The sequence below is a fragment of the Melitaea cinxia genome, chromosome 1, assembly GCF_905220565.1.
Source record: "Melitaea cinxia chromosome 1, ilMelCinx1.1, whole genome shotgun sequence".
NCBI classification, from domain to species: domain Eukaryota; kingdom Metazoa; phylum Arthropoda; class Insecta; order Lepidoptera; family Nymphalidae; genus Melitaea; species Melitaea cinxia.
Genome location: NC_059394.1, coordinates 14,002,640 through 14,024,172, shown reverse-complemented (window position 1 = coordinate 14,024,172; position 21,533 = coordinate 14,002,640). Strand labels below are relative to the sequence as shown.

Here is a 21,533-nt window from a genome sequence, read left to right as displayed (position 1 = left end):
AATAAATGATAAATATTAGGTAAACTTATGTTCTCAAAAGGTAGTGATAAGTCTTTCGATATTTTAGTTGAAATAGTGTTTAGTTCTTGGCGTAGTTGATCAGGTGTCAGGAGGTGTAAGCTGAGCTGGCCGTTATAAATGTTAGTCATAGTGTCTAGTAGGATATTCTGTATGTCCTTGAGATGAGATAATATGTTGTTGGCTATTATTGCGGAGAGAATAAAGTCGTTATTTGTAAAGCTTTCCTTTTTGACGGCGTATAATTGTTGTTCTACTTGATTTAATCGTTGGTTGATGAGCTTGTGTTGCTTGTTCATAACGTTCTCCGTGCGTTTCAATACATTTAACTCGGCTTCGACAATTGAGGTCTGGTTCTTCCAGAGTGCGGCGAGATGCTCTTGATTGTGCTTGATGAGTTGAATGTCTTGCTCATATTTTTCAGCGAAATTACTATCCAAAATTCCGAATAAAGAGTTTGCTAAATTACCTACTCCGTTTATTATTCCTCGTCGCGTGCGCACAGTATGCTTATTCATCATAACATTATTATAATGATTTAATTGTTCATAACCGTGATGTAATTGTAACATGATCGCTGCGCATTGTGAATGCTCTTGTTCACTATTACAAATGTTTTGTAAATAATCTAAGTACTTGCTTAATGTTAATGACCCCTCCCAGTAGGGATTCATGTCGTAGTAGACGACTAGGCGCCACTCGTCTTTGATTAGAAACATGTTTGTTATCTTGTCGAAGTACAAACTTTGATTATTTCTAAGCGGCGTAATATTAAACGAGCCTTCTGATCTTGATATAAATGTCATTATAAAAAATAAAATTGTAAGCACCAGTTTCGAAAAGCTATAGGTATTTTTCTTGCTTGTTTTGGTAACGTGATATACTTGCTTAACGTCATCTTGTTTTACATTTGATTTTTGTTCATTAACTGGTAATATTGATAGTTTAACGACCGGGCGTTTCATGAGGCCGTTTTTTGTTTTTAGGGTAACAACCCTTACGTAACCGTCGTTTCCAGGGTGTAGCTGCAGGACGCGGCCGAGTAGCCACCTCCCGGCCGGCAAGTTAGTGTCTTGAATGAGAACTATGTCGTTGATCTTGATATTCTCTTGTGGTAGCCTCCACTTGCTGCGGACTGATAGTTGCGTAAGATATTCTAAGCGCCATTTTTTCCAGATATCATCGAACAATCTTTGCGTTAGGTGCCAACGAGTACGTAAGTCAGTTTCGGTGTTGTAAAATGCTAAATGAGGACCGCTAGTTAAAAAATGAGATGGTGTTAGGCAATTTAAGTCGTCAGGGTCTTCGGTCATTGCACATAAAGGTCTTTGATTAATACAAGCTTCGAGCTGAGAGAGTAATGTTGAGTATTCCTCAAATGTAAGTCTTTGTTCGCCTATCACCCGTTTTATATGATATTTGAGACTCTTGACCGCAGCTTCCCAGAGACCACCTGCTGACGGCCAAGAAGGGGCATTAAAATGCCACTTGATCCCCATTCGCGTGATTTCATCGATGAATTTTGTGTTTTGGAAGGTACTTAATATTTGTTGGTATTCTTCTTGTAAGACCTTGTTTGCTCCGATAAACGTAGTACCTTGGTCACTGTACATATTTTTCGGCACCCCTCGTCTAGCAGTCATGCGGCGCAAAGCAGTTAAAAATGATGACGTTGTTAAATCTGACACCAACTCTAAATGTACAGCTTTAGTAACCATACAGACGAATACAGCCACGTAGCCCTTTGTGGTTAGAATACCTCGGCCCTTGTTGGCCTTAATAAACACGTGACCTGTATAATCTACCCCTGTGTGATAGAATGGCCGCGATGGATTGACCCTTGCTGTAGGTAAATCGCCCATAATTTGATAGTGCTGCCTCGGAGTGTGCTTTCTGCACTTTATACATTGAAAAATACGCTTTTTCGTGGCTTTGAGTCCTCCTACTAACCAGTACTTTTGTCGAATAAACCCGGAAGTAAGCTTGGCGCCACCGTGATAGGTGAGTTCATGACACTGGTCAATAATTAATTCTGATAAACGACTATTTTTGGGTATGATAATGGGGTGTTTCATATCTAGGTTAATATTCGCGTGTTTTAGACGTCCCCCCACTCTTAAAATTTTATCCTCATCAAGTATAGGGTGGAGCATACAAATCTTGCTTTTTGATGATACATTATTTCCATTCTGTATATCACGTAATTCTTGAATAAAATATTCTTGCTGACACTGTTGAATGATTTTTATGTTGGCTTGCTTTATTTCACTTAACGTTAAGTATTTCTTGTTTTCACGTTTATTATTAATAAATCTATAGACCCAGGCTAATATTCTCGTAATCTTGCTTAACGAGCTAAATTTAAAAAGTAATGATGTTATGATATTTACATATTGATTATGAATTACAGTTGCTACGATCTTTTTAGTTCTTTTGGCTTCTTGACATGTAAAAAATGTTATTTTAGTATTAAATTGATCTTTAGTTTTATGCGTTTTTAACCAAGTCGGCCCGTTCCACCATAATTTATGATCTCTTAATTGTAACGCTGTTAAACCACGGCTAGCACAGTCTGCGGGGTTCTCCTCCGACTTAACGTAATTCCAGCTGTTGGGCGGTACTACTTCGATAATCTGCTTTACTCTATTTGCCACAAATGGTTTCCAGCGCTCAGGTACACCGTTAATCCATCCTAAAACTACCATAGAATCAACCCAGCAGTAGTAATTAATTTGGTATGTCTCAAGGCAATTTTTTTATTTTTGACAATAACTTTATGAGTAATAAGGCACCGCATAACTCAAGTTTCGGTAAAGTAAGTTTATTATTTACAGGAACTAATCTTGATTTTCCTGCTATCATAGTTACCGATGTCTGTTCATGTGTCATTACCTTGCAGTAAACAACGCAAGCGTAACATTTTGTTGACGCATCTGAAAATCCGTGAAGTTCGATGACATTATTCTTTATTGTTCCTAACCACCTAGGTATATAAAATTTATTTATATTTTCTAAGTCAATTTTCATACTTTCCCACTCTTTCAATATATTTTCCGGTAAAAGTTCGTCCCATTTTAATTGAAATTGCCATACTTGTTGAAATAATAGTTTTATTTTAGTTGAAATTGGAGATAGCCAGCCCAGTGGGTCAAATAATTTTGATATATTTGAAAGTAAAATACGTTTTGTAGGGTTTTTCGTCGTGAAGTCTAATTTTGAGGTAAATGTAAATTGATCTTGCTGTGGGTCCCAACTAAGTCCTAACGTTTTCGATGACTCGGTGTTTTTAAAGTCATAATTTATTTGTTCTATATTACTATATTTATTTGGGAGTATATCTTGGTTATTGGCCTTCCATTTTCGTAAATTAAACCCCCCTGACTTTAAAATCGAAACAATGTCGTTTATTAAACGCTTTGCTGATTCGATAGAATGACATCCGTAGACTAAGTCGTCCATGTAAAATGATGATTCAATAACTTTCGGCGCGGAACTCTCTTGATAATTCTGTCTCTCATCTTGAGCTAAACGTCGAAGTGTCATCATTGCCAGAAACGGCGCAGCCTTGGTGCCGTATGTCACTGTCTTTAATTGAAAAATATTCATTTTATCTAACGGCGACTCTCTCCAAATGATCTTTTGATAATTTTGGTCATCTGGGTGTAACCAAACCATTCTAAACATTTTTTCAATATCCGCAGTAAACCCATATCTAAACTGTCTCCACTTGATAAGAAGACTCTGTAGATCTTGTTGTAAATTAGGACCTCTTTCCATCAACTCATTTAAGCTCAAACCGGAAGTGGAAGGCGCGGAAGCATTAAAAACCACCCGTAACTTAGTTGTGGTTGATTCATCTCGAATAACACAATGGTGCGGTAGGTAAAAACCGGATGAATCGGAATTATTTGAGTGTATCATATGACCTAAGTGCTTGTATTCGTTTATAAATAATTTATACTCTCGTGCTATATTTATATTTTTAACAAACTTTCGTTCTAACTGTTTAAACTGTGCAATGGCCTTTGATTTTGACTGGCCTAATTTATTTTCTATTTCATTTTTAAGGGGGAGGCGCACTTGATACTTGCCATCCGACTGACGTATAGTAGTTTTATTATAAAAATCAATGACCTGCTGGTCGGCAAGTGACATAGTAGATGGCTCTGAGATATTTTCTGCTTGCCAAAATTGACAGATGTCGTCGATGTTATGTACAATTATGTTACATTTAAAACTCTTTTTTACGCAGCCACTCAAAATCCAACCTAAACGCGTTTTTTGAGCCATCGGGAGAGCGGGCCCCGCCTTATAAATTCCGTCTAATAGTAAGTTACTAAAAACATCTACTCCAAGTAAAAGGTCTACCGGTCTTCTCATATTGAAGTAAGGATCCGCTAAAGGCAAATTTTCTAATGCAGGCCACTCTGGTTTAGGAAAGCTGTAGGAGGGCAGATTCTTTATTAAAGTTCTCATGATATACGCATCTGTTTCGAAAGAAAAGTCTTCTTGATTAGACCTACATTTGATTTTAATAATCCCCTTACAATTGCTCTCCTTTTCACCTATTCCAGTTATAGTTCCCTTGCAATGTTTGCGTGGTAAACCTAAAATGTGAGCTATTCTCTCTGATATGAGAGTAGTCTCAGACCCCTGATCTAGTAGGGCTCGAATGTTATGGTATGTACCGTCCCGAGCTTGTACCTGTACCATGGCTGTTGCCAACAGGATTTCAGGGTCTTTGCAATTTACCGAAACATGTGTATTACCCACGTCCGATTTCGAAACCTTCGACTCTGTATTTTTCGACGTATATACTTTATTGCAAAATACGTCATGCAAAATTGTATTATGATTACCATCGCATTCTCGACAACGCGATTCAGAATAACAATTTTTGCCTTCGTGATCATAAAGACAATTTTTGCATACATTTTTGTCTATAATAAATTTTCGTTTCATATGATTAGGCAACTCTAGAAACTTTGTGCAATAATATAAGCCGTGTTCGCGATTTGAACAAAAGTGACACGGTAATTTTGCCGTATGTGCAGGTTTTTGAACTCTGTTACTTGAAACCTTTGATTGTGTAAAGTAGGTGGGTTTCTTGTAATTTAAGCGATTTTCTGTTGGTGAATTATTATAATATGTATTTTTGAAACTAGACTTCGCTGTCGGGTTTTCTTGCTTTTTCCGTGAAGTCTCAAGAGCCGTAAATTTAGTTTCTAGGTAATTTAGAAAATCTTTTAAAATAGGTAATTCCTTTGGTTGTTTTAACGATGATATGTATTCGTTGTAAGTATCGGAATCTAGTTTTTGGCTTAAAATATGTACTAATAAAGGGTCCCATGAACTTATGTCTACACCCAGGTTTTTTATCGCATTTAGCGACTCCAGTGACGTATCGTGGATTTTCTTGATATGTCCGAACGACGGTTGTTGCGACACTGAAATATTCATCAAAGTATTGATGTGTGACGTAAAAATAAGCTTTTTATTGTTATATCTATTATTGAGTATCTCCCAGCAGGTATCGTAATTATCTGAGCTTATTTGTAAATGTTGAACTAAACGCTCGGCTTCTCCTCGGAGCTTACCCTTTAAAAACTGCATCTTTTGCGCGTATGATAGAGATGCGTTTGTGTGGATAGTTTCAGTGAAAAGATCCTTGAACGATGTCCACTGCTGGAAGCTTCCGCTAAAAATAGGCAATTCCATCTGCGGAGTTGTTTTCTCCCTATGACACATAGACCTCATTTTCCTATTAATAGCCCTTTTCATGTCTTCGTACAATCTTTCATAATGATAGAAAGCCGCATCGTATTCCTGATTTTTCCCCTCTAGTTCACTATCTATTTCAAGATGTAAAGTATCTATAGCCGACCACCGGGATTGTAACGTTTTTAATAAATCGTCAAACTCCCATTTATCTAACTCCGTATCTAAGTTAATACTAGCTACCTTTCTCTGAAGCGCCCTGAAGTTGCTCGCTTGCTTTCTTAGCAACTCATCTGTCCTGCTATTGACGCCCTGTGCCCTGAAAGTTACCTGATGTGCTTCAGACTCGTGCGCGCTGTCCGTCCTTGCTGCCGTCGACGAGGCGCGAGTGGGCGGCTGCGGCGGCCCGGCGCCAGCCAGTGCAGTCGCTGGCCGCAGCAGCGGAGTGCCCGGTTTGGCGTCACGTAGTTGATAATTCACGATGACGGACCTGACATGCTCGTAGCGCTCCCTAGTTGTGTCGAACTGCTCGGTCACAAAATAATCATGCGACTTGTCACTATAACCACATAATTTAAGGTGGTTGTTTTGAAATTCCTCCCAATACTTATCTAGCGTTTCAAGTCTCCTCCTGATGTAATCACCGGTCTTGCGTTCCGGCCCGTCTTTCTTGAAATTGCTGTAGAGCTGCTCAATAGCTCCAACCAACTGCTGCTGTGTTGATAGAAGATCTTCCATGTTTACTTAAATTGATGTGCTAAAAATTCTTCGATAAAAAATAGTCTGTAATCTAATGTCCACAGTTCACTTCACAAAATGTCACCATAAAAGGATTCACCTCACGAAATGTCAGTTTTTTGCTCGAAGGACCATAAAAGCTCGAAGGACCATAAAAGGATGTAGCGTCCTTGTTTGACTCTACACACTTTTCTTGTTAATATGAAATAAACCCGAATCACAATTAATTAAATTAATTAATTTATTGATCCTTGATGATGATCAAATGACCCGGTGTGCGAGCACGCGCGATCGCCTTGATAGATCGAAAACGTACTGAATAATTATTATATTAATAGCCAATTTATTTAATAAAATTCGCTGATTCGCAAATGTACGACTTGGTTCGTACACGGGATACAAGAAAACCACCCTAACACAACTTTGTTTACAGGCACCCGGCTATAGCACGCAAATGCTTCCGGAAACATTGGAAAAATTCGCTTACCCAAATGGAACCGAATGGCAACGAATGTTTAAGGAGGGTATATTCACCAAGCCAGATGAGGCGGAACTTGTCAATGAATAAAACAATATTTAAATAATCATTTTTAATAAAAAAACTATAGTATAAAATTTAAGGCTATGATCTTAAGTCTAATGTTTAAAAATCCTTTAAAATAAATAAGTGGCCTGCAAAAGTTTATATTGTCTTTGATGTTATACGCCGTGGTAATACTTAGTTGAATCAATTCTTTTTCGAGAAAGCAAAAGCACTAAGTTTGGATTGTTTTGGAGTATTGGTTACTGGGGGGTCATCCACATCATCGTCTAGTTTCCTTTTCTGACCGTTTTCATTATTTTTAGTCTGAAGACTTTTAAATTTCCTCACACAATGTCTAGTCAATTCTGAGGGAGTTAGTTCAGAATTTTGTTGTTCTAACAAAGATTTGTTTCTCGAAAACCAATCGACAAAAACTTCTCCATCGAGTGGTTTGAGGGGCTGTAAATATGAAAATAAAAATAAATAAATAAATTACATTTTTTTACAACAATTGGATCAGTGGACTGCAATAGCCTAACTGTAATACAGCAAAAATAGGGAATCGGACAAATTTTTAGAAAACGTTTTAAATTAATCTTTATGGATAGTTATTTCCATAAAAAATAAAATTTTATTTATTTATATATAACCTTTTAGGTATGTACTCAAAATCTGGTTTTAATATTGTTTGTTTAAAAATCCCGCCAAAACGCCACGTTGTCATCTATGAGCGCGTGACGTCATTTGAAGTAATAACAATGGGCGTGTTCCACCTAAGGCCCACAACGCCATCGATCACGACTGTTAAATTGGCGTTTCACTAACTTAAATGAGTGAAACACATATTTGGGCGCTGTTAAGTGTCAGGCGTCAGCTGTGTGCTCGCAATATGGCGGCATGGTGAAAACATGATGCGGGCGTTGCGGACGCTTAGTAGAACGTGGCCAATGCTTGGTCCTACAAATGACATCACGTACTGAAATTGTTGTTTCAGTACAGATTAAAAATATTGTTAACGACAACATTTTATTTCTTTTTTTTTTAAATATTTAAAAGAATTGTATTAAATTATTATTCGATAAATAATGGTAAAACGGTATATTTACTTTATCTACGTATATTATAGATTTTAATCTGGTTACTGTCTGATCCCCTATTGTGCAATTATTGCTATGAAAATGTTCATGAGAAATCCGTGACTAACGTGACGTTAATATATTAATATTAAAGGGTAGATAGGTAAAAATTTTCTAAACGGGTTTAGGTGCTAATTTTAATCGGAAGAGCTTAGTTTTTCAATTATCATGCAATAACTGAGCGATTTTTGACATCTTACATAGTGATTGTAGAAAACTAAACTACCGGTTATTATTTATAATAACAATCATTACAAAAATTATAATCATGCTTACATCATTGTTCTCGCGTTTGTCTTCAACCGCGTGCACTTCTACCAGTGTCCTTTCAGTTAAACTAAGAGGACTTTGGCTGACTATTTTAGCCGTTTCAGCTTGTTTCCTAAATGGATTTCTAGCACCTCCAGGAGATGATTTCATAGGCTGCAGATAAATAAAACTTGTAAGGAGAATGATTGAAAAGAATATAAAATTGGGCTACTTAATTCTAAAAGTATATACTAACAACAGGTTTTATAGTTGTATCACTTTCTGTCTTCTTTTTTGAAGTTTTTTGTGGTATAATTAAACTGGCATTTAGATCTTGTTCTGAATTTGTTACTTCATTGATTTCCTGACTTTCCAACCCTGGAAAATGTGAGCTTTGTGCAACATCTAATCTTTCAGACTGCCTTTCCCACGTTTCTGAAAGATTTGCCAATTTTTCCGCTAAATGCATTCGACCTAAACGTGAGGCGTACTTCGCGGCCAGCGGCAAAAGACGATCGTCTTTCAGTAATTCCATTAGTTCGAGCGCCCTCTGTTCTACTTCACTACGGCAGGCGAGCTGAAAAAAGTTTTTATATAAATAAAGTAATAAACTTAACGTCTCACGTGTTTTTCTTCAGTATTTCGATATTTCTGCTTACTATTTTGCGCAATTTCCTATTCGTACTATGTATTATTAATATCTATTGTAAAAATCGGTTCATGATCTTCACAATTTATTAAACATTTTTTTTAAGACGAATAATACTTACAGCAAATAACTTCAGAGCGGTTTCCCGCGCGGTTTTCACGTCCACGTCGGGAACGGTGTGCGACCACCGCACTAGCTGCTCCTCATACTGACTTTTTTCTGTATCTAACTCACAGAGAGGCACCTGGAAATACATTACACGTTTTGTTTATTACTTTAATATATAATATACCTAAGTGATGGTTGTTGATGAAATTTAGATTAATAAACCATTTTTAATGGGATAACTATTTTAGTTTTGATTGGGGGACTAAAGGTCATAAAAAGTTAACTCACTTGTAACGGTAGCTCTGCAACAATTGGCTTTGGTACAGTCAAAGGGAACGAAGATCCCCTGCATAGTATTGCTCGTACTTTTTGTTCACTCTCGCTCACCTGAAGAAAAGATACGCAAGTAAATAACACAACGTATTCACATTAAATATAATCAATATAGTTAGCTGTAAAAAGATATTTATTTTATATTGCAATTAAAAACACTACAAAATATTAATACAATGCAGTTGGCAAAGGCAAAATTATTTGTAAGTGAAATCTCTACCAGTTTACCCATGGGAGTGAATGATATCACAGTAGTGTGAGAAGACGAATAAAAAGGAAAAAAAAATGTTATATAATACATACACTGGTTTATAAAATATATCTATATATACAAATAAACTACATACATACCTAAATAAATACGTACAAATTCTACATCTTATACATATCAGATAGTGACTAAAAAGAGGGCGATTTCTCAAACTATTCTTAAAACCGTTTATTAAAGTGCTTGTTGAACAATTTTAGTTTACTTTACTTGTATATTTTTTTATTTCTGTTCATTAAATTTATATTTTTATTTTACGTTTATAATAATACGAGTATATTTCGTATATTTCGATAGTCAAACAATCGATAGCAATGAAATGAATTATAGTCACCAGTAGTACGTACGGTTATCGAAGTCGATAGACGTTTAATAATTGTTTGCTCTCAAACGAAAAAAAAAACGGACTTCAATTTACATCGACAAGCAATACAAAATAATTAATTAAATCAAATTAATACGCTTTTTTACGCATAACTCAATAATTGTGTTTGCTCGCAAACGAAAAAAAAAAACCGACTTCAATTACATCAACGAGTAATACAACGTAGATCGACGAAAAAAATAGTCAAGTAACTACACGTTATCAAAGATTACTCAAAAAGTAGTTATCAGATCTCAATAAAATTTATATGTGACCACATGATAAACATCAGCTATCGATTAAATTGAAAATTATCAAAATCGATACACCCAGTAAAAAGTTATTGCGGATTTTCGAGAGATTCCCTCGATTTCTCTGGGATCCCATCATCAGATCCTGGTTTCCTTATCATGGTACTAAACTAGGGATATCTCCTTTCCAACAAAAAAAGAATTATCAAAATCGGTACATCCAGTAGAACGTTATGCGGTATAATACAACGTAGGTCGACGAAAAAAGCGTCAAGTAAAAACGCATTAATAGATATAACTCAAAAAGTAGTTGTTAGATCTCAAATAAATTTAAAAGGGACTAAGTGACACACACCACCTTTCGATTAAAAAATTTTTTGTCGAAATCGGTCCACACGGTCAAAGTTCTGATGTAACATACATAAAAAAAAGAAAAAAAAAATACAGTCGAATTGAGAACCTCCTCCTTTTTTGGAAGTCGGTTAAAAAGTACTCGTCTGATCTCGATCAAATTTAAACGGGACCACACGACGTGCACCAGCATCGGTACACCCAGTAAAAAGTAATGAGGTAACACACCCAAAAATATACAGTCGAATCTAGAACCTCATGGAAAAGTCGATTTATAATATAAACGACACTTTGGCAGATAAGTAACGGCACGCACCGAGACGACGAACCAGGAGTCGGAGACGCCGCGGCGGTGCTGCGCGAGGTCGGCGAGCGGCAGCCAGGCGCCGGCCGCCTCGTGCAGGCGGCGCAGCGCGCCCGCGCCGTCCAGCGCCACGGGCGCGCCCGCGTCGCTGCAGCCCAGCCACGCCAGCCGCGCGCCCGCGCCCGCGCTCGTGGCCAGCGCCCACGTGCGCATGCGCAGCGCCCCGCAAACGCCTAACACGATTTTTATAATAATCGATTTTTTTTTTTTTTTTGTATAACCGACTTTTAACGACGCAAACGCCTAACAGGATTTTTATAATAATCGATTTTTTTTTAGTATAATCGACTTTTAACTGTCGATTATCGAAGTATGAAGATCGATTTTTTTTAAGGAAAATAATTATTTGTTTTTTTTTAGTATATGGCATCATCGTCTGTTTAAAATGTTGTCATTTATGGAATATCGTTTGAGGACATATAAAAAAAAATTCGAAAGAAAATCGATTATTTCTGAATCGATTTTTTACAAAATGTTACACCCCTACCTAACACTGCAAGCTGCAGACCCCCGCTACAGGTATACGCCGCCGCCAGCGTGCCGTCGCGCCCCGCCAGGCAGACCGGCGCGCCCGGTAAAGACACCACCTGTCGACCGCTTTAGAAATTACTGACGTTCTCACGACCAAATATATTTGCGTTGATGTTTTTTTCTTTGCTTATTAATACCTATTAAGGGTCATCCATTAATCACGTAAGGCTCGGATGAAGGGAGATTCGGGTAAATATTACGGAATATCACAAGGAAGGGGCTGTAATGTGATATCTAATAAATACGCATATTTATTTTTCGTGGGGCGCGCAATTTCTATACCAAAAAAACAACCAACACACGCCCTACAACATTAATGTTTGTCTGGAAATTAATATCACGACGAATGTATGAATTTTGCAAAATTTTATCATGCCTGTATTTAAATATAATTTTCTAAAAACAATATATATTTCACAAAAGAAATACACGTTATTTTTGGTTACGGGGTAGTGGTCTAATACCTCACCACTTATCACCGAGGGGATGTAACTAGTTAAAATTTGCTAAAAAAATACACGTTTAATGGACGACCTCTTACAAAAAAAAACTTCCGCATCTTTATGTGTAGAAGACACTCATTATCAATTCAGAAAGAAAAAGAAAAATTGGCGCGGCGTCCTGAGGCTGACAGCACTGTCGGGAGGCACGGTCGCGCTATGCGCATATAAATATATAAAGCGATACTGGGATCTGCCTTCTCTCATTAAATGTGGATTCGCCACATGCCACTCGTGAAAATTGTGTAAGTTTATGTAACCATCTTTTTTAAATGCAGATTCATCTGACCACAGAATTTTTTTGGTGAATTGGGGATTTTCATTATGCCTTTGTAGCATTGTTCTACAAAATGAAATTCTTTCAGGATAATCTCGCTCATGGCAAACATGTCCACTATCCATCTCTCCCATCATTTCGTCGTAAAATTAAAAAATTATCAAAAGCTTGTTCGAAAAAAAAAATGGACAGTTCAAGTAAAGTGGGTTAGCAAAAATCGGGTTACTTGAGTTTTTATTTTTTACTCATTTTTTTTTTAGTATGAAACTAACAAGTATTGTATCGTTTCACAATCCTGATTAAATGCACAAACTTTTAATGGCACTTGCCGAGGCACTTTAGTACATTTTTTTTTAAAGGAAGGCCTTTCAAAGTCGACAAATTTTGAAAATTTTTAATTCATAGTTCAATAAATAGTCTTAATTCTAGAAAACTTGGGGCAATTGTGTCATTATTTTAAACCGTAGTTCTAGAAATGTTATTTAAGGTTACGGTTTCAAAGTTTAAATGAACAAAAATAATAAAAATTAACCACAATAACCGAAAAATGGTTACAGTTTTTAAGTTTTTTTTAATTGTCAATAATTTTCAAACAGCGTGGGGTAGATTTTTTTCTGATTTTTCTCATGATAGTTACAATCAATCCTATCAAACCGTTTCGGCTTGACGTTGAGTTTTGGGATACCCTGTATATGTAATTCTTCTGTAGATGTGTTTGTCACTTAACTTCTCCTAATCGGCTGGACCGAATTGGATGAAATTTTTTGTGGACATTTCAATAGGTTCATAGATGGTTTGAAAACACAATTGGACCCGATAGGTGGCGCTTTTGGCAATATGTCACATGTTATGTGAAGTTGCTATTTTAATGATATGGAAATATAGTTTTATAATGGCATACAAAACTCAATTCTTAAAGTTAATTTGACATAATCCCATTTTCCTTTACAATTCAAAATTAAACTGAATAGTATATTAATAAAGAAAATAAAAAGATAAACAACTAGACCTAATAGTAAAATTACTTTTACTCACTAAGCTTAAAAATTGTTTAAAAAAAAAACATACTTGTCTCTGTGTACCTAAAGGTGTAAATAGTCTAAGGAATCTGGCATCCGTGGCACAAGCGACAATGTCACTAGTGGCTGCTACACATACTATCTCCTCTGTTTCTGGCATTGTTATACTCCATTCCTTGCTGCTTCCTACTAGTGATATACACACTAGCTTACTGTTAACAAAATTTTATAATTATAATGAAATCAGCAAATTGTATACAAAGCAAGGGCTAATTTTCTATTGGCACTATAATTGGGACTATATTTAAAACACTGCTGCAATATAGAAGAATCTTTACTAATAATATAAAGCTGGAGAGGTTGTTTGTTTGCAAGTACTGGTCTGAATTCGAAGGTCTTTTTACTTTCGATGGATGATTTACCGAGGAAGACTATAAGCTATATAAAAATTTAATACGTCGTTTCCTCAAATTAACGCAAGTGAAACCACGAGGCACAGCTAGTATAACATTATTGAAGAATTGTATAATATGGCTTTAAAATGTCATGCTATGGCTCAACGGCAGAACAAATAAGCACCTATATTCACCTTGGAGTAGGACATGCTAAAGCCAACACAGTGGGCGACAAGCTAGCCATGGTGTGGTTAAGATAATTGTTGAGATGTAAGCCATGGTGTAGGTTGGAGTCATGGAATTCCACATCAATGCTGGATTCCCCATTCTCAGCAGTGTGACATCGCACTATGCCAACATCATTCCAGCACATATATCTATTTGCAGAATCAGAGAAAATAAAATTATTAATTCAACATATACCAATATTACATAATTCCAATGTATTTGCAAAAATGTTGAATACAAGTAGTGATAATTGTATAATTATACAGATTATTAGATTAAATAATATATAAAATTTCCATATGCTATATAGGCAAAACTAAAAAAAGGATGAGTATTGTCATTTTAGCTTTAGACTTTCCTTCCCCCTTCTTAGACTCCTCCCACCCCACATGTAGCCTAACGTAACTTTTCCTGTCACCACCTGTTATAGCTAAAAGAAAAATACAACTTTACAAAAAGAAACAAAATATTGTGTAATAACTAGCCTATGTTCAAGATGAACAGGTGTAGACGAAGGCTGGAATGGAGCTTGAATTGGCTCACTAGTGGTCACATGTTCAGTTGCCCTGGAGACCGGCCTTGAGTCATCCTTTTCAACCAAGCCAAGTGTCTCATTTTTTATCTTCTCCAATGATATTGCATTGTCATCATCACTTTCATAATGTTCAATCAAATTATCTAAGACTTCATCATTATCTGAAAATCAGCAAGCATTTATTACATATTGAAATAATAATAGTAATGATTGATAAGAAATCTAATTTCTAGGCATGAGTTGTAGCATATATTTTTAATAGCGCAGTTATGCATTGGCGTTGCTATTTACTTTTTCTAGGCGACTGATTTAATTTTTTGGAATACCCTCGTATTGTATTACGTCGCGGTTCACCTTAGGGGGTAGTTGTGTCGCGACGCGCTGGGTTTGCTGTATATAAGCCTTAGGGCGAGTGTTTGCGGTTTTTTTGGGTTGGATTCTCTCGCCGTCTTAAGATCTGGGTGCAATTTATTGTGGGTGAGTCATTGTAGTTTCTTATGGTATAAGCTTTGCTTTAGTGTAAGTTGATTTTGTGAGTTTTTGAAAAAGAAGATTAAGATTCTGTAGGATTTTTTTACTCTCTCTCTTGTAGTCTCGTGTTAGGAGTTGTGGGTGTCTCTCTGGCCCAACAAACAATTTTTTTAACACGTAGCAGAGTTTATATTTTTATACAACCATATCCGCAAACAAGCATACGGCCCGCCTGATGGTAAGCGCTTACCTTAGCTTATAGACGCCTGCAACTGCAGAAGCATGGCAAGCATGTTGACGACTCTATTCCCAATTTCCCCTAGGAGCTCCGGTCACCTTACTCACCAACAGGAACACACCACTACTTAAAAACAGTATTATTTGGCTGTGACCTTTAGAAAGATCGAGGTACTTCCCCAGTCGGGCTGCTCCAGATTTTGAGCAGGATATTTCCTGCTGTGCCCTACTTCAGTTAAATATTATAAGTATTGAAAATTAATTCAATATTATGAAAGTTAAAAAAAAGCATAATAACGTCAGGCACAATAACTGTATTTAAAAGATTAATTTATTAAGAAAGGTTTATTTTATTGTGTATTTTGTTGATGATTAAACATCATTTTCATAGATACAGCATAACTCACCTTGTACTGTAAAAATTTTTGCATTAAAATACAGAAACAGCAAACAAAGATGTTAAAAATGAAGTTGTAATATCTGTTCTCACCTTCCTCTCTTTCCACAGTTTCAATATCTTCACCAATCTTTGAACTATCTTTGCCATAGCAGTTAACCAACATGCCTAATTGACCAGCGACGTCACAATATACAAGTACTCCATTACCTAGAAACATACATTATTTACTATACTTTGATTTTTCCGAAAATATATTAATTAATAAATTCAGTTGTAAGAACGCAGTAATGTAGCCAACTTGCCAAAACATTTTAAAACAAAATTTATACAAATAAAATTGAATTGTCAAAATTCACGTACAACGGATACCTTCCAAAAAACTAGACCATTTAAAATTTGGTTGTATAGTGACGAGCGTCATGTAGGGAAAGATATTTGTACTTGTACAAATATTTCTTTCTGGATTGGATATCTGTCTCTGTGGGTCTCCCTACCATGCCTCAGAAAAGCATGTCAAGCTGTCGGTCTTGGTCATTATTATATACACCTGATAGCAATCGTCACTCATGTAAGGAATAAATCCACCAACCTGCAGTCGAGCAGCATGGTGGATTAAGCCACAATCCTTCTCCTTCATGGAGAAGGAGGCCTATGCCCAGGAATGGGATGTTACAGGCTGAATTGATTATTGTCAGGACAATGTTTTTAGAAAAGATATTTTTTTATAACTTGCGCAGGAAACAAATCCACACCAACAATTTATACTACGCCAACTCGAATTTCCGATAAGTTGATTCTTATAATGCGAACTTGATAAAATTTGTTTTTCTATGTAATAAAAAAATTGTGAAATTCCATAAAATAACTATAAATGATATAGACACCTGCTACACCAGAAGCATTACAAGTGCATTTCCTACTACCTGACCTTACTTACCCTGACCCTCCCTAGGAGCCCTGGCCGCTTTACTCAAACTAAAGCATTAATAATAAGCTGTGATCGTCATAAAGTTCAGGTACTTCCCCAAACGAGCTGTTTTAAATTGTGAGTACGGTATTTCCTGCTGTGTCCTACCTCAATGGAAAATCGTAATATTAACTAAATAAAAAATATGGCTTTACTAAGTGATAGGTAAGTAATAAGTATATTAAAACATTATACCTTTTGGATTCCATGCCATAGCAGAAACATTATGCGAAGTGGGATGCTCAATAATACCCATACAAGTCCCTGAATCAACCTCCCACACAGCTATCTGTCCAGCCACTGTGCTTCCAGCTAAATACTGTCCACACGGTGAGAAAACACACTGTGAGATTCCACACTTTATCTGAAAACATAATTTATTGTTTAAAATATAGCTAAGTAAATTCTAAAAATATTTATGAAACTAATACTGTAATAGGTGTCACAATAATAATCTAGCCCAATTGCCTAGTTTATAGTAACTGTGCTTTCTGCTCTTTTAACATACATAATGTTACTAATTTGTTTTGGTGCGTGATTGCACTTTTTTCCTTGCTAGGCGTTGTCGTTTATTAACGCGGTCCTTGTGACGTGTGGTTTTGCACACGGGGCCAATGGTGGGGATCAGGCGAGTAGGGTTTAGCTCATGAGTATATAAGCGCTTGCAGCGAGTGGCTCCTGCTTTTCCTTCGTCTCCAGCCACGGCCAGGTTCAGGTTGCGATTTGTTGGTGTCCTTGGCGAGGCGGTCACGAGCGTTGCCAGATGCTTCTGATGTGACCACGTGGCGAGACATTTTGCCTAGCATTCCCAGTTTTGATGTTGTCGACCCTGCGGCAGTCGGCGACGCTCGTTTACGTCGCCAGAAATCGTGGGGAGCTGGGTGAGCCTAACCACGTGGTGCAAGGTGATTCGGGCGGTGCCACGTGGTGCTTCGGAGCATGATTTGGCTAAGTGACCTTTTATAGCCTCCAACCATGTGCCAGGAATAAATCGAACCTTTTTTAAGCTAGGGTTATAATTTTTTATTACGAGTTTGTGTTCATAATTTCTAATTTTAATATTAAAATTTGTCATCTTTTATTAAACTACAAGTGTTTTTTATTTATTTTATTATTACTTTTTTTGTGGTATCGCAGGGGAACTCATTTACAGGTGATATCCAGGAAGCCCGTATGTCACCATACTCCGGCAGACTCCGGAAGCTGCCTGCACGCGGCGCTGGGTCTTCCGAGGTTCGGGAGGAGTCTGCCCAGTGCACTTTCCACCTTCACGACCTTCGGTTCCACCATAGCGAAGTGTGGGCCGAAGGTCCACTCTCTATCAAGGATGAGCCCCAGATATTTGATTTGGAGGCGCATCTTGACCCTCCCCTCTCCGATCTGCAAAGTAGCCCCCGGTGTCCGGGTCCCTTGCGTCCGGTCCCGTGGAAGAGGAGGGCTTCGGTCTTGTCAATTCTGACACGAAGCCCCAAACTCTTTATGCGGCTGATCACGAGGTCGAGTCCGACCTCGGCCAGCCGCGCCCTCGCGAGTCTCGTCCCCGGGAGTAAACGAGGGTGTCCGCGTAGCAGATGACACCCATCCCGTGGAGGAGACGGCCTCGTAGGACCCAGTCGTACCCGATGTCCCACAGGATCGGACCCAGCACCGATCCCTACGGGACACCACAGCCGACTCGCTGCCACTCCACGGACCCAGACCGATTCTCGAGGCCGACCTCCGATCCGGTTTCCGGTCGAAGAGATACGCCTCCAACAGCCTCCCTAGATAAGGGGCCACTCCGAAGAATTTCAGTACCTCCCGAATCACTGCGTGCGGGAGGCTGTTGAAGGTGTTCGCAATGTTCAACGACACCGCGACCACAACCTACCTCCCGTGTTCCGCCTCTCCCGTCACCGCCCGCTGGAGTTTGAGGGCGTCGATTGTCGACCGGCGTGCTCGAAACCCGAATTGAGATTCTGAGAGTCCGGGTCCTGAGCCTTCCTCCAGGTGCTGAAGGAGCCGAGAAGCCACTATTTTCTCCAAGGCCTTTCCAGCTTCGTTCAGCAACACCACCGGTCGCACCGACGAAGCCGAGACCGAGGTCCGCCCTGCCTTAGAAAGTAGGCAGAGCCGACCCCTCCTTCCAGGCCCCCAGGAACGATCAAAAAGTTCCCGGAGGCTGTCACCGAGGTGCCCGAGAGCGATCGCAAGTACTCTCCCGTGCACCGTCTGGACCCGGCGCCCTCATCTTACGGTACTCTCCGAAGGCGGGATAAGCCCGCCTCCATTTCAGCCTCTGTGACGGGAGGTGGAATACCCTTCTCCTCGTCCGGCGTTTGCCGAGCTATCCTGAAAGGCATAAAGCCCTCGATCGTCGGGAAAGAGTTCCCCGACGATCCTCCCCAGTTGCTCCGGCTGGAGCGTTCTGCTGATGGAGGCCGACAATTATACGGTCGGCCCCAGGGATCTCTCTCCAGACCCCCTACTAACTCCAGCCAGGCCTCTTCCTTGGCTCGGCATATGGCCTGCTGCAGGTTCTTCCTTTTCTCCACGTGGATCCTGCGCAGCCTGTCGTCCCCGTCCACGTCCTGGGGGATTCTCCGCCTGCTCCGAGTATATTGCCTTCTAGCCCCGTTGCAGGCGGCCCGGAGACCGGCTATCTCGGCCGACCACCAGTAGAGCGCCTGCCGCATGGGTGGACGCTTCGCGAGCGGCATGACCGCTCTGCAGACAGCAGTGAATGTGTCGCAGAGCCGGTTAGCCGCCTCATCCACCCCAACGGCCACGGCCTCCACAGCCAGTTCCCGATTGAGAGAGTGTATTACATCAAAGTATAATGTACTATGGAGTGTTATACTTTGCAATAAATTAATTTCAATGTTATTTTTTGATTTCATCATCCTTTTATTGAATTATAGATAGTTTTTTTATTTTTTACCATACCATTTGTTACCATAGGCACATACTGTGTTTATGTAATAAAAAAAGGTATAGAAAAATATACTTACGGTACTGTGAGTAAAGGTCATTCTTTGACTCCAATTTTCACTGCTCAATATAATTATTTCCCTATTACTTGGATATGCAAGATATTTTCCATCTGAGGGTTCAAAATCCATTCGACCTGCAATAGAATATTCTATCCAAATATTAAATATAAATTCTAGAATTTTCAACTTTAAGAAAAATACAGGTAGTACCTCTTAATCAACTTACACAAAACTTTAGCAGAATAGAAAGTGTTTATTTTAGGAACACAAGAAATTTCTTTGACTATTTTTTGTGTGTCAATATCCCATACTCTAAGAAAGCCATCTCCAGAAGCTGTACAAGCATATTTCATGTGTGGACATATAGCCATACTAAGCACTGGACCTTTGTGTTCTGACATTACTAACAGAGGAGCACCACCTTCCAAGCTACATATTCTTGCTTCCATATTCTCTGATGTACATCCTAAAGCCTATAAGTTAATATAATTATAGTTAAGTATTTTCAAATATTTTAAGCAACAGTAAGTTTATTGTGTACTAGTTGTGCCTGATACTTCAACCGCGTGGAATTTAACAAAAAATTATTGTTTATTTTGCAGAGTTATAAAATAAATAAATTTCTAAAATAAAAGTAGCCTAAGTTACTCCTTACTATATCAGCTATCTGCCAGTGAAAAACCTGTCAAAATCGGTCAAGAGGTTTCAGAGATTAGCCAGAACAAACAAAGAGACAGACAGACAGACAGAAAGACAAAAATTGTAAAAGATGTTATTTTGGTATATGTATCATGTATAATTCCTTATGCATTTAGTAAAAAGTGGTTATTTTAATATTACAAACAGACAATCAAATTTTATTTATTTGTATATATTACTTGGTAACCCTCATAGTTTAATTATTAAAAATTACACAATTTCAACCTTTAAGGTTGCTTTATCTCATTTAAGCAGAATTTTTGTTGCTTCTTCGAATCTAATACTATTAAACGAGCAATTTTTGTATATTAAAAAAAAAAAAAAATATATATATATATGATATAGGGGAAGATAAGTAAATCTAGCTAGGATTCATTTTTTGACAATATCGTTTTATCCCAGTTTTTATTCAATGAAGAAATGGCTACAATTTATTATCATAATATTAAAATACGAAGGTAAATTTCGCAATTTTCAAAGTTGTAATCGCTCAAGTGGGAAATCGGCCGGTCTCGATCGACTGAAAAGACCATAAATCATTATTTTTTCTAATTGGACTCGTTATTTTTTATTTAAATAGCCAGATCTTATTTTTTATTATTATGACAGTAAAATCGAAAAATATTATTCATATTTTATCATTATTATTTTTAATTATTTTTTTTTAATTTTTGATTATTTATATTTATTTATATTTTTTATTATTGTTGGTAAAAAAAAATATTATTCATATTTTATAAATATGTAATTTGTATTTAATTATGATTTCAAAAAAATACCGAGCAAAGCTCGGTCACCCAGGTACTCTAAATCTTATGTAAAAAAAACTTACTTCTATTTTCGAGTTTGAAGTAATTTGAGTGACTGGAGCTGTAAACCTCGATATAATTCCGTCTTTATCGAACGCTGGAAATGTATATGCTTGGACTACATGATTATCAGTAGCGACAAGCAATCGGTTATCTTTAAAGCACACAGCCAGCGCACTCTCACCGACACAATGAGAGTTGGGGTCATCATCCTCGATATCTAACCATATTCTAACATCACCATCGTGCCCGCAAGTAATTATATGTCTGGAAGCATAAAAACCGGTTAAAATTTATCATCAACGTATGAATGAATATCAACTTCATGTTCATCATTAAATCTTACCTCCCATCTTCAGTGTAACATACGTCTGTATGACCCTCAGCATGAGCATATCGAAGTTGTTTACTGTTGATTTTCAT

The 21,533-nt window shown here is 37.8% G+C and overlaps 2 protein-coding genes across 2 annotated transcripts in view; one reads left to right on the top strand and one right to left on the bottom strand.

The window, feature by feature from the left end:
* The window catches only part of LOC123657376 (mitochondrial enolase superfamily member 1-like), a 15,804-nt gene extending 8,645 nt beyond the window's left edge, over positions 1–7,159 (top strand). Inside the window, exon 9 of the mRNA XM_045592936.1 lies at positions 6,908–7,159. Within this exon, the coding sequence (XP_045448892.1) occupies positions 6,908–7,042 (135 nt within the window). The 3' untranslated portion in view covers positions 7,043–7,159. The remainder of the gene's footprint in view (positions 1–6,907) is intronic.
* Positions 7,050–21,533, bottom strand: LOC123657367 (WD repeat and HMG-box DNA-binding protein 1). The gene is made up of 16 exons (XM_045592928.1): positions 21,457–21,533; positions 21,134–21,377; positions 19,829–20,075; positions 19,621–19,736; positions 16,826–16,994; positions 15,754–15,870; positions 14,506–14,716; positions 13,987–14,169; positions 13,447–13,609; positions 11,579–11,657; positions 11,023–11,294; positions 9,428–9,526; positions 9,153–9,275; positions 8,639–8,959; positions 8,410–8,556; positions 7,050–7,456 (listed from the first exon to the last, which is right to left on the bottom strand). The coding sequence occupies exons 1-16, from the start codon at positions 21,531–21,533 to the stop codon at positions 7,202–7,204; spliced, it is 2,823 nt and encodes a 940-aa protein (XP_045448884.1). The 3' UTR covers positions 7,050–7,201.